Here is a 14,378-nt window from a genome sequence, read left to right as displayed (position 1 = left end):
TGTTTGTTGTGAAGGGAAATGGACATTTCAATGCCAAACCAGAGGTGACTGGTGACAAGGATGTGTGGCAAAGGAGATAGCAAGGTCCATCCTTTATTTGCCACTTATTTCACAGACTGCAAGTTTCCAGTCACATTACTAAGTTCCTCTGGTTATATTTGCAATTTTAGTTTTACATTCTTGATGTTTGCATCTCTGATTTACCCATAAAAGAGTATATATGTCAGCTGAAGACATGTTCTGCTCTCAGTTGTACTGTACAAGTATAAATAAGTCAATGAGATTTTTCCAGACATTCAGCACAATAAATGAAAGAACGAAGCCATAACACTCAACATCCAGATTGTTTAGTCACCATAATTCAAATACAAGCTTATATAAGCAAAAGATACATTTTACATATGAAAGTGCTTTCTAAGAATAAGGAAACTTGTTTCTGAAAAAAACCAAATGTGTAAAAAACCAGTGACTTTTCTGTTAAAAGATGTCATTTTTCTGCACAGTATTTACAATTACAGAAAAATAACATTAAATATCTTTATCTTCTCTGGATTGCAACCTGTTTTAAAGACATATTCTTTAGCTGAATAAAAAAGAAAATGCTAGTTCTCAGAAGACCCATCCACTCAATGTTTCTTGTAGACCTCACTGCCATACATTGCCTTTAGACATATGGATGAGATAAAAATAAACAAAAGAAAAAAGGTTTAATGTTTGTTTAACCAAAATCAAACCATACAGAAGCCTGGTTTTGTCACTCCTGCAGCCATGACATTTCCCCACAAGCAAGAAAGAGATTCATTGCCAGGGAATCTTTCCACACTGAAGAAATCCTCACTCTGCTAGGTAAGGCAGCTTATGCCTAATGTGACAGTAACGAAGCATCACGTCAGACCATGATTTCCAGCAAAAGGTACAGATCCAGAAAAGCACATCCTCAAGTCCTTTTGGCTTCATTAGCGCTCTGACCATTGGTAATACAGAAAGTGAGCTTACTGCTCTGAGTATTATTTATCAAACCAGCCTAAACCCCCAAGAACACTGAGTGGTCAATGAGCCTAATAAACTCCAAATATTCTCCAAAGATAATAATATATATTTTTTAAAAGACAAAAATGTATAGCTGCTTTTCCCAATGAGCATAAGTTGAAATTCAGTATCATTTCAGAAGAGGACTCCAATCAGCTTCGTATCGGTACTACATTTCCAGAGGTGATGGTGATGACAGTATTTATAGAAAAGGAAAATTCACATCCTAGATACCACCACATTTATAATAAATTTCCCATGCTCTCCTCTGCAAAAAGCATTCATTGTATTTTAGTTTTGTCTAAATACTCCATGTTAATTCCTTTAAATGCAAACAATTTTTCTAATTATTTCAAATGCATTTGGTTTTGCTCAGTGGTAAAATGTTATTGGTAATAAAAGTCAGAAGCAAGGAGAGAGAAAAATTTAAAGTTTATGTATATAAAAGAATATTAAAATTGATGCAAATTTTTGTGGTCAAAGTTCTAAGATTTGGAATCACTACCTAAACTAGAGAAAAACATCTAAAAATAAAAAGTTGATATTTTCTATGCTAGAACTATCTAAATTTAGTTGAACAAATGTAAATCTATTAGTGATGGAAGCGTGAATTGAAGCTAATAAATCAGCAAAAAGAAGCTGATCTTACAGAAGGTATTTCTTCTGAAAATGAATTGTTAAATGCTTATGATAATAACTACAATAAGCCTTCTCATGTCCAGACCACATATGTTCCTTTCTTGGTTCTTGTGCATCTTCTAATTCTTCTGGCTAAGCAGGTTTTTCTAACACACCTTACAGGAGCACACCTTGGATATCCAGGGATGTGACTTCATGTCATCTGGAAAAGAAATGTATTCATCTGGCTTAATGATTTTGCAGTTTGAGGTAAGAGGTGAGATTTGTTTTTTTAAGAAGAAATTACTTTACAATCTTCTTATAGAGTAATAAACTCTGTAGTTTTTGTAACAGAATGAAAACTTTCAGCACTATCATGCTAGTGTTAACAAATATCAAAAGCCTACCTCCAGAAGACTTTTTACATTAGCTATACTAGAGGGGGCAACATGGAACCCAAAAGAGCTCAAGAGGAGGAATGGCGTTCCTCAAAAGTTTTCTTCTGGACAGCCTTTTCCTTTATCTTCCTTCTTTGTTTTAAAGGAAAACATTCCAGTGGATCAGCAGAGAGATAATTTCTGTTTTAAAGTAATAGGCTGTTGATGTTTCCTTTAGAAAGGTAATTTTCAAATTATATATATTTTCTTTCAGCAGAAACAATCCTACAATGGTTGTAAACAGAAGTAATAGGAAGTTACACTAATGAGATATTGTATTTTAATTCTGTCATGTCTTATTAGAATTCCACAGAAGAACACTCTCAACCATCAGTTTTCAGCTTCATGATTTCTTCTTATTTGACGTATGGTAATATTTATAACCTGAATTTTAAATATTACTTGTATCGGAAACTGCCTAAATGTATGCAACACCTTTTATGAACTCATGATCCTCAAGAAAGCAGCACACACTGCATTTTCCCAGTCTAATGTATATCTTGTACCTTTATCATATCATCTATCATCTTTCTCTCTTTCTGTGTCCTAGAGACGGAGGTACACATTTTCTTAATGTCCACAGTGTAGTCTTTGGGTTTTACAATTTGATTGACTATTTAAAACAAAACAAAACTTGTGATTCATGATACGAATAACCTAAAATGCTGATAGTACATGACACTACATCTGCTGCAGTGAAGCTCTTACAGGTTCATTTCTGTCTGCATTGGAAATTTCAGAAATTCCTTCTGGGATAATTCCTAGGCACAGCCATTGAGCACTACGGGCAATCAGTGCCTGAGATCAGTAGGCTGCCCCTACACTGCATCTCCTTCCTGCTTCATGCATCATCATCATCAACAACCTCAAGCACTCCAGTCCACAATCTGTCCTCATTTACTGCTACCTACTTGTCATGATGATGCAGATACAGAAAATGATGCTTTTCTAGGGTGCTTCATACTTGGAAATTACCTGATTATTTACTTTTATGTTCTGTCTGTGTACCAATCAACAGCCACATTGGTGACACAGTGATGATTTCAATAACACTTTCTTCAGTGGATGGAACATGGACCTGGCAAGTGAATATTCAATAGAATAATCATAACCTGCCTGATAACAAGATACTCACAATTTTAGTGCTGCATTTTTAAGCACATTGTGGCTAATAAGAATCTGTTCTTGATACATTCTCATTTCTATTTGCTGCAGTTCTATCTCTCATAGACTGTATTTCAGGGACAGTCAGAGATCTTTCCCCTCTCTATGCCATGGTCTATCTAGGATAAGTAAGACTGTGAAAACTGCTTGGCCATTCACTGTTACTTGCTGTACACCCAGAATCACATTCTGCCCTGAAAAGTCAAAAAATGAAGAGGGAAAAATTTCATATGGGCAATGCTTTTGCAATGAAGGGATGGAAGAGATCATGAGCTGCAAAAGGGATCAGCTGGCTCAGGTAGAGACTGGCTACTGGAAGCCATAAGCGTATAGGGGTCTTACCATTTACCTGGTATTCATCCAGAAGGCAGAAAACACTGTAATTTCTGTCTACAGCTTCCAACTCAGTCTTCCATTAGGGAGACCCAATTTCCTCCTATTACCAACTGAAGTAACAGTCTATTGCCTAGACTACTGCAGTATCTCTGTTCAGGGAAATAAGAGGCAAAGTACATCTGTGCCTACATTGTTTCCTGTCACTTCAGCTCAAATCTACTGCTTTTTCTCACAAAAGCTGAACTTGCAGAACCCTCCTTAGCGGACTTGCACCACCTGTGAAAGGTAAGACACCTCAAATTGTGTCAGTCTTCTTACATTTTGACTGATGAAATTCAGAGCATTTTCAATCTCCTTAAAACCCTTCTCAAGCAACTCCCTTTGGACAAGATGATCTGCCCTCTGGAGATGTGAATTTTCCACCACTGTTTGTACAAGAAAACGTGGGTGAATACCTCAGACCTAGAAGTCTAACTTATTCATCTGTGTTCACTCAGTTTTGGCCTCTTTCTCTGTTCCCCTAAATGAAAAAAACCCTATTTATTTATTCTAAAGAAGCACTCTAAGGGATAGTGAATTCTTTACAGAGGGTTGATATGATCAAAAGTAAAGTTCTATAAAAAGCTGCTGTAATTCTTATCTGATTATTATGGTCAAGGCCAAAGCAGAGACAAGTTTGAAAAGCCAAGGCTTTGCATGTCAAACAGAAGCAGTCCTCAGCATGGGGGGAAAATGGCAGTGATAAACCTACCATTAGGCATCTGGGAGAGAAACCCAGCATCTCCTCTGTGTGTGGGCTAAAATAGACATGAGCCACTATCACAGATAATGGCAGCTTGTAGGCACATGAAGGGAGCAACTAAAATCCATTTCACTTAGACAAGAAACTGCAGTCTGATATTTACCTGTGTCCATCACATGGGAAAAGTGTTTAGTGTGAATTATCCAAGAGAAAAGTGCAGGTTGAGGGGTTTTATTACCTATCTGAAAGTAGCTCCAATCACACATTGAACACAAGAAATCACAGGTAAATCTCAGATTGGTGTCTTGGGTAGTCAAATGGATTCCTGCTATTCATCTGAGTATATGCCTTTTTCTACAATTGCTGGAGGCCCACATCCAGAGCAGTGAGTACATGTGCAGAACATATAAAATGTGGAAGTAAAATAAGCAGAGTAAGCTTTATGTGATTTTAGGAAATTAAGATCACTTTTAAAATGTCTCAGTCTAATGTCAAGGTTAGAGACTGCTTCTTTCACCATTAGAAAGCACAATGCACAGAGATGTCTGTTAATGGCTGCTGTATAGCCTTCTTGGTTCTTGTAGAAGTTGTAATAAAGAACCCTTTCTAGGAATAGTTGGAATTCCTTGCAGGTACATTGTCATATCTTTACCTTTTCCTCAACAGAAGAGGTAAGAAAATTAACATATTTCTCAACTTTTTTTTTTCCACATATGACAACATATTATAAGTGAAGCAGAAGAGACTCTGCAAAACACATACATTGACTTGAAAATGAAAACTTCAAAATGAAGTTTGTAAGTTTGCCCAGACTTTTAAAGATTTTAAAGTCAGAGGCTTCAACAAATCAAATGGTGACCTTCCAGGCACTCGCACATTACAAGATACGATTCAAAGTTAAAGCACTTGAGAAATACTAGAGAAAATCATAGCCAATGGAATGTCATATTATTGTTTCAATGTTTGCTACAAAAAGTAAATGGTAAGTTTTAAGTAAATGTATTGTGTTACCAAGTCTTTCCTTTCAAACAAGCACTTCTGTCAGAAGTGTCTTAATTTCTTATCACAGAATTTCATCCGCACAAGGAGCAATAAATAATTCATGTTCCTAGCTCTTTGTTGTGTGTCCCTGAACTGCACAGAGCTGGAAGGCTGACAGCTGTGTCAGGACAAGCACCAAAGATCTGACATGACAAGTGACTAACAAGTTTCTTTCAGTCTATAGTGAAAGAAGACAATGGCATAAAGTGCAAAACCGAAATCCTGAAACAAAATGAAACTGTTTCTTTCTCTTTACCTAAGTGTTTGCTATGAGCTTATTTCCGACCCATAACCTCTGGTCATTTTATAGTACTGCCCAACCCCCTTTACTCCTCACATTCGCCTGGCCATTTACGCCTGTCCACGGATCAATATGAGCAATTCTTGGAGAAATACGATGTCTCCATGACAACCAAGCCACAAATTCTCAGTGGAAAGCAGTGAGACCAGTAGTGAAATCTCCTGAGGTTTTCAGACCTATAAGACAAGATGTCTTAAAATGCAGGAATGGACAGAAACAAAAGCCAGAGTAATTCATTGTTTATTACTAGTTTAATGATGTCAGATGGACCGAATGGAACTCAGTTTTTAAGTTTAGATGCTTTATCAACATGTATTTTTGCCAGTCAATATCACCTGCTGACAGGCTTTTATCCTTTCCATTACTTCATATAGATATGTAGAGTGCAGAATTGGATATTCAAGTTCCCATCCAAATGTGTACGCTTTGCCACACCGAATTAATTTAAGGTTAAAATTCGTGTTAACTTTAAGGTACACGAGTTCTTACCTGAACACTTTAGTGTCACCTCATTGTAATTCTTTCTAACTTCAGAACAGATGAGAACTTGGACAATCCACGCTTTTGCCCACAGCCAATGCTGAAGGGACTGTAGACAGTTTCTGAAGGAAGCGCCATGCACCACAGTAGGTGCTGTAAGGAAGCAAACTTGGCTCCTTCCTGAGCAGATTATTTATTTCTTTCTAAATCTCATGCTGGTTTCTGCTGTACAGCACTGAGTCCAAGCCTACGTGGCTTTAAAATGAATATGGATTTACAATTCATTGGTTTCAGTTATTCTAACATATACTGGTGTTCATTTCTGTGGAAAAGATGAAAAGGGAATGTAGTTCAAATCAGGTATATGACAGCAGTTGAACTCCCAAGGAATCTTGGAGGAGTGGAGTGTGCTGAAATATAATCCCCCAGACATGGGTCCTATCTGGGTTCTGAGATGACTTAGGGGACCTGACATGGATTTCAGACTGCACCCTTTGACTGAAAATTAAATCTCAGCAGTGTTCCTTGGGGAAGGATCAGGGGACTGTTGGCAGCTGCCCCCTGTCAGCACAGGCTGCAAGATTTGGAAATCTCTTAACTAAGCTGACAGGCCGCAGAGACGGTGAATCAAAAATATGATACACGGATCAGCACACAAAGATGCAAGAAGGTACACAGAGACCAGATAAAGCAGGCAAGGGAAACAGCAAGTGAAGAAAGATGTTTAACTCTTTCACTAATGAGTGCTACGTGCAGCTTATGTATACGGTCTATGTGAGTCAAGCTCACAGTTTGCTTAAAAGATCTTAGTATTTAGTCACACAGAATGTTTTTAATCAGCTGTGACTCGATACACTTTATATTTAATTGTTTCCCCTTGGGATTCATTTAATAAATTTCGTAGTTGTTCCATAACGAGAAAGATAATGAAACTACATGAAGATAAATCTTTTAGTCACCAAAAAGGATGCACTTTATGGATGTTCCCGTATTTAGCTGAATCAATGTTAAGAGCCATTAAAATGAAATAAGGATTGTGAGCTGATTTAAAGAAAAGGACCAACCTATTTAACACCACCAATTTTCTTTCCTCCAGAAATACAGCATTTGAATGTCTGCTGCTACACTCAACTGCAGTATATACAGTCCTTCTAATTTTTCATAATCTCGTGCTACCTTCAAAGGGTCAGACACTGTACATATATTAAGTAAGCAGTGTAGTCCAAAACTAATTATAATGAACTAGTAGTGTCAGCTTTCTTTTTGGTCATAAAGCCTTTATCCTTTCTAAGACCTGAATTCTTGATGAAAGAGGAAAGGATAACAGCTCCACACTGTGACCCCTGGAGGTGACCATTAATTTGACATTGCAGCTGCTAAAAAGGAAACAGCATTACAATGTGCTTTCTTTACAGATCCAAAAGCTGTGTCAGATTTATCACTTGATACTTGGTGTCTGCCTTTAAATGCCTCTCACCTGGACTCTCAGACTCTTCCAAGACGCATCTGTCAGGCGTATCCTCCACATCTTGGAAGTTTGCCGAGTTGGAGCTCTTGTCATGCTTCAGCGCACTGACTGGAGCAATACAGAACAAAAACAGGGGGAGGGAGAAATGTAATGTATTCACAAACAAACACTTCCTGGCTTTCTGCAGAGCTTTCAATGCTGAAGACATAATTTGTAAACACAAATAATAGATGGAAATAAACCAGAAACTCGAAGTACTTATATGCAACCACAGCACAGTTGAAAAATCTATAGACAAGAGCTCATTCAGGGAGAAGTTTAAGGTGCTGGCTTAAATGTGATCTCTTTGAAGTAAAAAACCAGTTTTTTCTTATAGAATCTTAAAATAATAAAATAAATTAGAAGCCATAAAAAGTGCTTGTCTGCTTCACCAAAGAAACCCATAAACAACTGTAATTGCTGGAGTCATTCGCCAGGGAGAGAAATGGTGTTAGTTTTAAGATGAAAATATGTTGTATACAACAAACTAAAATGTGTAATAAAATTAGTGATAATACCAAAGTGCAGTAAAAACCAGGCCAAGTTGCACTTTAGAGATTGCCAAATGTGATTTCTTCTTTCACTTAACAGCTAAAACCATTTTCATCTCAGAGCAGGAAAATATTTTCATGAAAACAATTATTTGTCCACGCAGGACAAACCCCATGTAAGTTTTCCTGAACAGAAGGGAGGTATTTCCCTTGTCAATGTCCTCTCTTCTGCTCCATATCATCACGTGGAGCCACAAATACAGTTTGAAGATCAAATACAATTACTAATCAATATTTTGTAGAATAACACAATAAAGTCTAGATCTCTATTTTTCAGTCCCATTAGAACTCCTAGCTCATCCCATTTCTTAGGAAAATAGTGGTGGCTAGAAAATACTTTTTTTTTTTCCTTATATCTAGAAAACTAAGCAAGGTTCCAAACTTCCATGTGGATGTGGATACCAATGGCTATACACAGTCTCAATGTAGCTTTGTCCTGTTCTTGGAACAAGAAATTCGTTTTCTCATAACTTTTGGTGGATTTTATTTATTTTTTTTACCAACTGAATATTTGCTGCAGGATTACTTCATTTAAACACGCATTTAAATTTCCCAATATCATAAGTGAATCAACAAGGCCTCAGGGCATTATTCAGACAGGAAGAGCTCAAAGGACACATATTCCACTTCAGTGCTTTGCACTTTCCCTCGGTTTGGAGCTATTGATCCCAGGTCACCAAAAGGTTCCATCATTTTTGAGTCCTGCATCTACACAGAGTCTGTGTGAAGCAATCAGGGCTTCAACACAAGTGTGGAATTAGATCCTTGAAAATACAATATTAAGAAGTAATAAATAATAAAATCTATGATAGTGACACCATGCATTTCACCTTAAAAGAAACAGACCAACAAAAGACAGTAAGTTTTGCCTAAAAACCTGCCTTGGACAGCAACTAACCATCCAAGGTTAAAACACTGCCTGAGTAAAGGAGGAACGCTGGTTAAATCTCTAAGCTTACAAAAAGCCTGTAGACTTGTATCAATGGCCAGCTTATCCACATGAAGAGGATTTTTAGTTCGTGTCTCTGCCATGGAAGTGCTGACATGATAATCTGTATGAGGTGAGTTGACACTGAAGAAAAACCTATAATAAATAACAAATGTTCTTGTTTATACATGAAAACGCTATGATATGTGCAGGAAGAAATGTCTTCAAAGATATCTGTACTTTTCTTTATTTTTTACAACATTTAAATGATTTTCAAACACACTACTTGAAGGCCAGAATTCCCACTTCAAGAAAGACTTGGAAAACACAAGTGTACATATTATGTTTTCAAAAAATTGTTTTGGGCCAATTTTATTAGCACATTCTTTCTAGAGCTGTTCTTCCCATTCAGCAGTCAGCTCCACTGTGCTGAGTGATAGATTGAGTCATAACAGCTGCATGAATTTAAAAGTCAGAACTGCTCTGAAATAGAACAATAGGAAAATTTCCAACAGAGTAGAAAAGGTGCCTGTGCCTCTGCAGAGGAAGAGAAAAATCATCAGAGGCACCCTCTATAAAAAACAAAACAGTGACCCAAAATTCAGAATAAGCCTTTCAAAACAACTCTCATAGTGAATCAAGATGGGAGATGCTTTCACAGCTCCAAGCATCAGTGTCAGAAGATGGCAGGTACTTCCCTTGCTGGAAGTCTGTGCTGTAATTGATCTAGAATGGGACTAGGACAAACCTGTTCAAGTGCTCTCCCTCTGTCCCAGACCCTGTCAGTATAAGTCATATAATTTAAACTAATTTGCTGTATTTTACAACAAAGCAGAGCTGAGCAAGATTTTTTAGTGAAGGTAACAGCTGAGAAGTATCTCAGAGCATAATGAATAAAAGTCAGCTAGAAACAAGTCCACACAGATGAGAGACATCAAAAGGAAGATGTGATGAGAGCAAGAAAGAAACCCAAGACAGGCTGATAAGGTCCTCCGACAAAGCAGGAGGATCTCCAGTTGATATGCTTGACTGAAGAGATTTGGGGAGATTCGGGAGAGGATGGAGTCACTGAAAGCCAAGAAAGTCAAAAATGATAGAGAAGGGATCACAGGCAGAGCTGACAGTGCTGGCAAATGACAAAAACCAATGATGAAACACTCACACAAACAGTTGGCAGCAAGGAGCCATTAGGAGTAGTTTAAAGGGAGTAGAAAGCATGGATGGAAAGGGTTTTCAGGGGGACAGAGAAGCAGACCTCTAGCACAGACTGTGTTAAAACAGCCCTCAGAGAACGTGCAGGAGAAAGTGAAGGGAGGAAAGTGTGTATTTCAGAACACCAGGAGACAAACCAGGACATGCTTGGATGGGGTCACTGGTGAGAGTGAAGGATGTGTATCTTAGCCCTGTCACTTACTCAGAAGTACACATACACAGACAAAACACAGGCAAATAAACTTTGCAATAGCCTTGTTTATGAAGTTACACAATGAGCGTACACAGTGAGCGAGAAAAGGACCTAGGAGAGATCTTCAGAACTTTCTCTCTTAAAACATCACATTACACGCTCAATTTGGAAAGGAAGGTTGCTTAAAAATACCATAAAAGAACAAAGGGAATTGAAAAGTTAAAAATAAGGAAAGAACAAACTGGCCCAAATAAAGAGTGAACGTAAAAAATGGCATTATATAATAATAGAAAAAATGTAAAGAATCTTAACCCTGACACCTACTTTACTGTATTTTCCCTTAGGGGAATAAGATTTTATGTTCAAATGTCAATAGGGGAAATACAGGATGCTGATGCAATTTAAGTTATTTAAACATAACAGCGTGATCTTTATTCATTCTGAGGATACTCTGTCCTACTTCGGGTTTAAATGGACCTTAAAATTACTTTTGCTTCCATCTGAAAGCTAATTTGTGAGCCAAGGTGATGTAAATGTCTGGAGCATAAATGAGCCCCTAATCTACAAGTTAGAGAAAAAGTAAAGAAACAACAATCTCTGCTATAACAACTCCAACGATATTTTTTTTCTGTTCCGTGTGGTGTCATTTCAGTTATTATATGGAAAGTAGAAATTTCCTTTGTTAGTATGGAAATAAGGAAAAGGGACAGATTTAACTGGGGCAAATGACCTTGAATTTAGCATATAAAAATGACATAAATCTTCATTGTACAGGATCAATCTTGAGAATTGTGGCAATTTTTTCTGATACATCTTAATAAGCTCTTAAGAGTTGTTTACTGAACTCAATACCCATTCTCTTACATTATTGAATCAGAAAAAGACATTAGAAAATAGGTATGGCATTTAGAATAGTAAAAGAATGTCATAAGATTACAGTATTCAATGAAACATTTATGTAAAGTTTCATATATATAAAACTCCACAAATTGAAAACAAATTATTCCTGAAAAGAGATCACAGACTGATTGCTGATCAGTTTATGAAAGAACAGTCTTTGTGTGAATGAACTGTTGAATTATAAGCTGTTCTTTGTGAATATACACTAATCACTAATTACAGCAAAACCTCATCCCTGTCATTTATTTCTACATGTTCCATTTGAACTCTGAAAATATCACACACTAAAGCCTAAATAACCTGCTCTGCACACCAATTTTCAGAGGGCAGACACATTGGAGAGAGAAGTTTGCATAACACAGGTGAAAAAACCAGTTAGAATTTTCTGATAAGATGCTTTTGTATTGATAAGGTGGATTAGTAACTTAAACACAGTCTGTCTACAGAGAAAACAAGAACTTATTTGTTATTCAAAAGAATCGGATAAGGCAAGATTATTTTTTAATGAAGAAATATTAAGCAATGTAGGCTATAGGTGATAAATGTATTTAAGGCCCAATGCAGAACACGAAGCAACCTGAATCTAAATAAAACTGCACCGAAAAAAAAACTGCAAAGGGAAACAAAATTCTGGTATTTTTTATTTCATAAATGGACAAAACAATCGTGCTGCAATGCCACTTCTAAGACCTACAGGATCTACAGGCACCTACCATATTATATCTAAGAAGCTTGATGGAGAGCTGGGCAATAAATGCTTTGAGTAGTGTTTTAAAAAGCAGATTTCATAGATATCATAAAAAGCATAAGAACAGCTGTACTTGCTGAGACCAAATATCATCAAGGTAAAAGTCCCCTAAATGCCAGTTTGAAACTCAGGAAATTCCAAACCTTTTTTGTTTTTAATGAAACATTGGCTAGCTCACAGTGGATTTCTGTTCCACAAACTCCTCCAGTTCTCCCTTAAACACGTAGTATTTCCACATCCTTAACATCCTACACCCTAACTTGCCTTAACATGGTGAGCTCCATTGCTTTACCACATGCATAGGTAGGCATTTTGGTTGTTTGCACATGTTTCTATTAGCTTAACATCAAACTTATTCTTGTATGAGAAAAGGCATGTGTACGAGCCCTGTATACTCTTCCCATGATGCTTGTGATTGAACACTCCTTTGGTTTTATCTTCTTTTAACCATCTCTTTTCCAGGTTGAGGGTTACTGTCCTACTTAGTTTTTTGTGCATATTTTGATGCCAACTAAAAAGATTTCATTAACACAAGAAATGCACAAAGAGCCATGAAATGATAAGCGAAATAGTAGCAGCACTCACCATAATCACCTAGAAACAGAAAAAGCAGATAGTGAAGTTACACCAGCCAGTACAGAGCACCCATCCTGCCTTTAGGGTGGCAGCACCCTCTGCTGAGCAGTGCAGGGAGTTGGGTAGGCTGGGGATGTGCCCTTGATAGCACCAGTGCTGAGCAGAGGATATGGATTACTTCACAGGTTTTGCAGGTGATGCTCCTGTTTACAGAGCCTGGTATGGCGCCTGCCTTTGTTGCCACTGCATGAACGCTGTTGACTCATGCTCAGCTTGTGATCCAGATTCTTTTCTGAGAAACTGTTACCTTGCTATTTCTTCCCCATCCTGTCTCTTTGCAGAAGATTAATCCCACCTCAGTCTAGATCCTTGCACTTGTCCTTATTGAATTGAACCCTATTTTCTTTCCGGACCATTTCTCAGGCCACGTAAACCACTAATTCATCTCACTGACAGAAGACATCAGTTGCTGGACCTTTCATAATTTTTAGTGTCATTTAAAAAAACCCTGCACTGATGTATGCAATTGTCATTTAGTTGAGAATGGCTGGTTGTTATCTTCTGATGATTAAATATCAAACCGGCCTGGTTTTCATTACATTTTAATCTTAGAAAGAGAGATTAAGAAATTAACCTGGAGAAACACCTGATTAGTCTAAAGTGAATGCTGCAGCATATGGAAGTTGGAACCGTCCCTGAAATAAGCCAGTATGGAATAAGTTGAACTGGAAGCTAGTGATTTAAATCCATTACACTGAATGCAGAAGTAGGACCTAATAGTAGCTCAGTGTGCAGAAATACTAACCCAGGCACCTGAGCTTGCTCTCGCACTGTCTGAAGTCACATGCAAACAAAGCTCATTCCACTCACTAAGTGAATTGCAACTAAAGAACATTTTTTCTTCTGTAGTGTTAGATTTCTTCTAAGGTTTTTATATATTTTAAATTACTGAAGCTCCCGAAACTTCATTTTCCTCCTTCCCTGTATATCTGAGGACAGAATTGCTTCAGACAGGAAAACTGAAATTTTCAGTGATTCTTTTCCCAATATACCTTGAAGTTTTATTCACCCGGAGGGACTTCCCTACTTCTCTCAACTAAAATATAATGGCATGTAACAAATTATGTTCTCAAAGGACATCCCATTTTTGTTTCATTAGTGCAATGAAACATTCACTCAATTTTAAAGCAGTTGTCTTGATCTTAGTTGTGATTTATACCAGAATCTGTCCATGTATTCTGTGTAGTATATATAATAAAACACCTAACTAGTTAAATTTGTCTCAGTGGGTTCTGCTGCAAGAAATAAAATACTTTCCCATAAAATCCCCCACAACGCTCACTGCACAGCTCTGAAGCACGCGCTGCAGTAAAACTCAGGAGGATTTGAAAAATGAAAATGCAACCCTAAACTGTCTTTAATTAATTCTTCTGCCATTATACACTCTCTGTTTTTTCTTCTCAATGTCCTCCCTGGCTAGCAAGCCCTAATTTCCTTTTCCAGTGTCACTAGATGTGTGGTAGTGCATGTTCAACCAATGTGATCATACTTGATCAACATTGTTTATCCCCTTCTCTTTCTCTCGCTCCCCCTAACCCTAACAACCCTTCCCCCA

The 14,378-nt window shown here is 37.4% G+C and overlaps 1 protein-coding gene across 1 annotated transcript in view; it reads right to left on the bottom strand.

Moving 5' to 3' along the window:
* Positions 1 to 1,814: 1,814 nt before the first annotated feature.
* The window catches only part of WDR72 (WD repeat domain 72), a 105,191-nt gene continuing 92,627 nt past the window's right edge, over positions 1,815 to 14,378 (bottom strand). The window contains exons 18-19 of the mRNA XM_010014391.1: positions 7,626 to 7,724; positions 1,815 to 1,870 (exon numbers count right to left, since the gene is read on the bottom strand). Coding sequence (XP_010012693.1) covers positions 1,815 to 1,870; positions 7,626 to 7,724 — 155 coding nt within the window. The remainder of the gene's footprint in view (positions 1,871 to 7,625; positions 7,725 to 14,378) is intronic.

The sequence above is a fragment of the Nestor notabilis genome, unplaced genomic scaffold (genome assembly GCF_000696875.1).
Source record: "Nestor notabilis isolate BGI_N333 unplaced genomic scaffold, ASM69687v1 scaffold17645, whole genome shotgun sequence".
Lineage (NCBI taxonomy): Eukaryota > Metazoa > Chordata > Aves > Psittaciformes > Psittacidae > Nestor > Nestor notabilis.
Note: the sequence above shows the minus strand (reverse complement) of the source record. Positions and strands in the feature narration are given on the sequence as shown.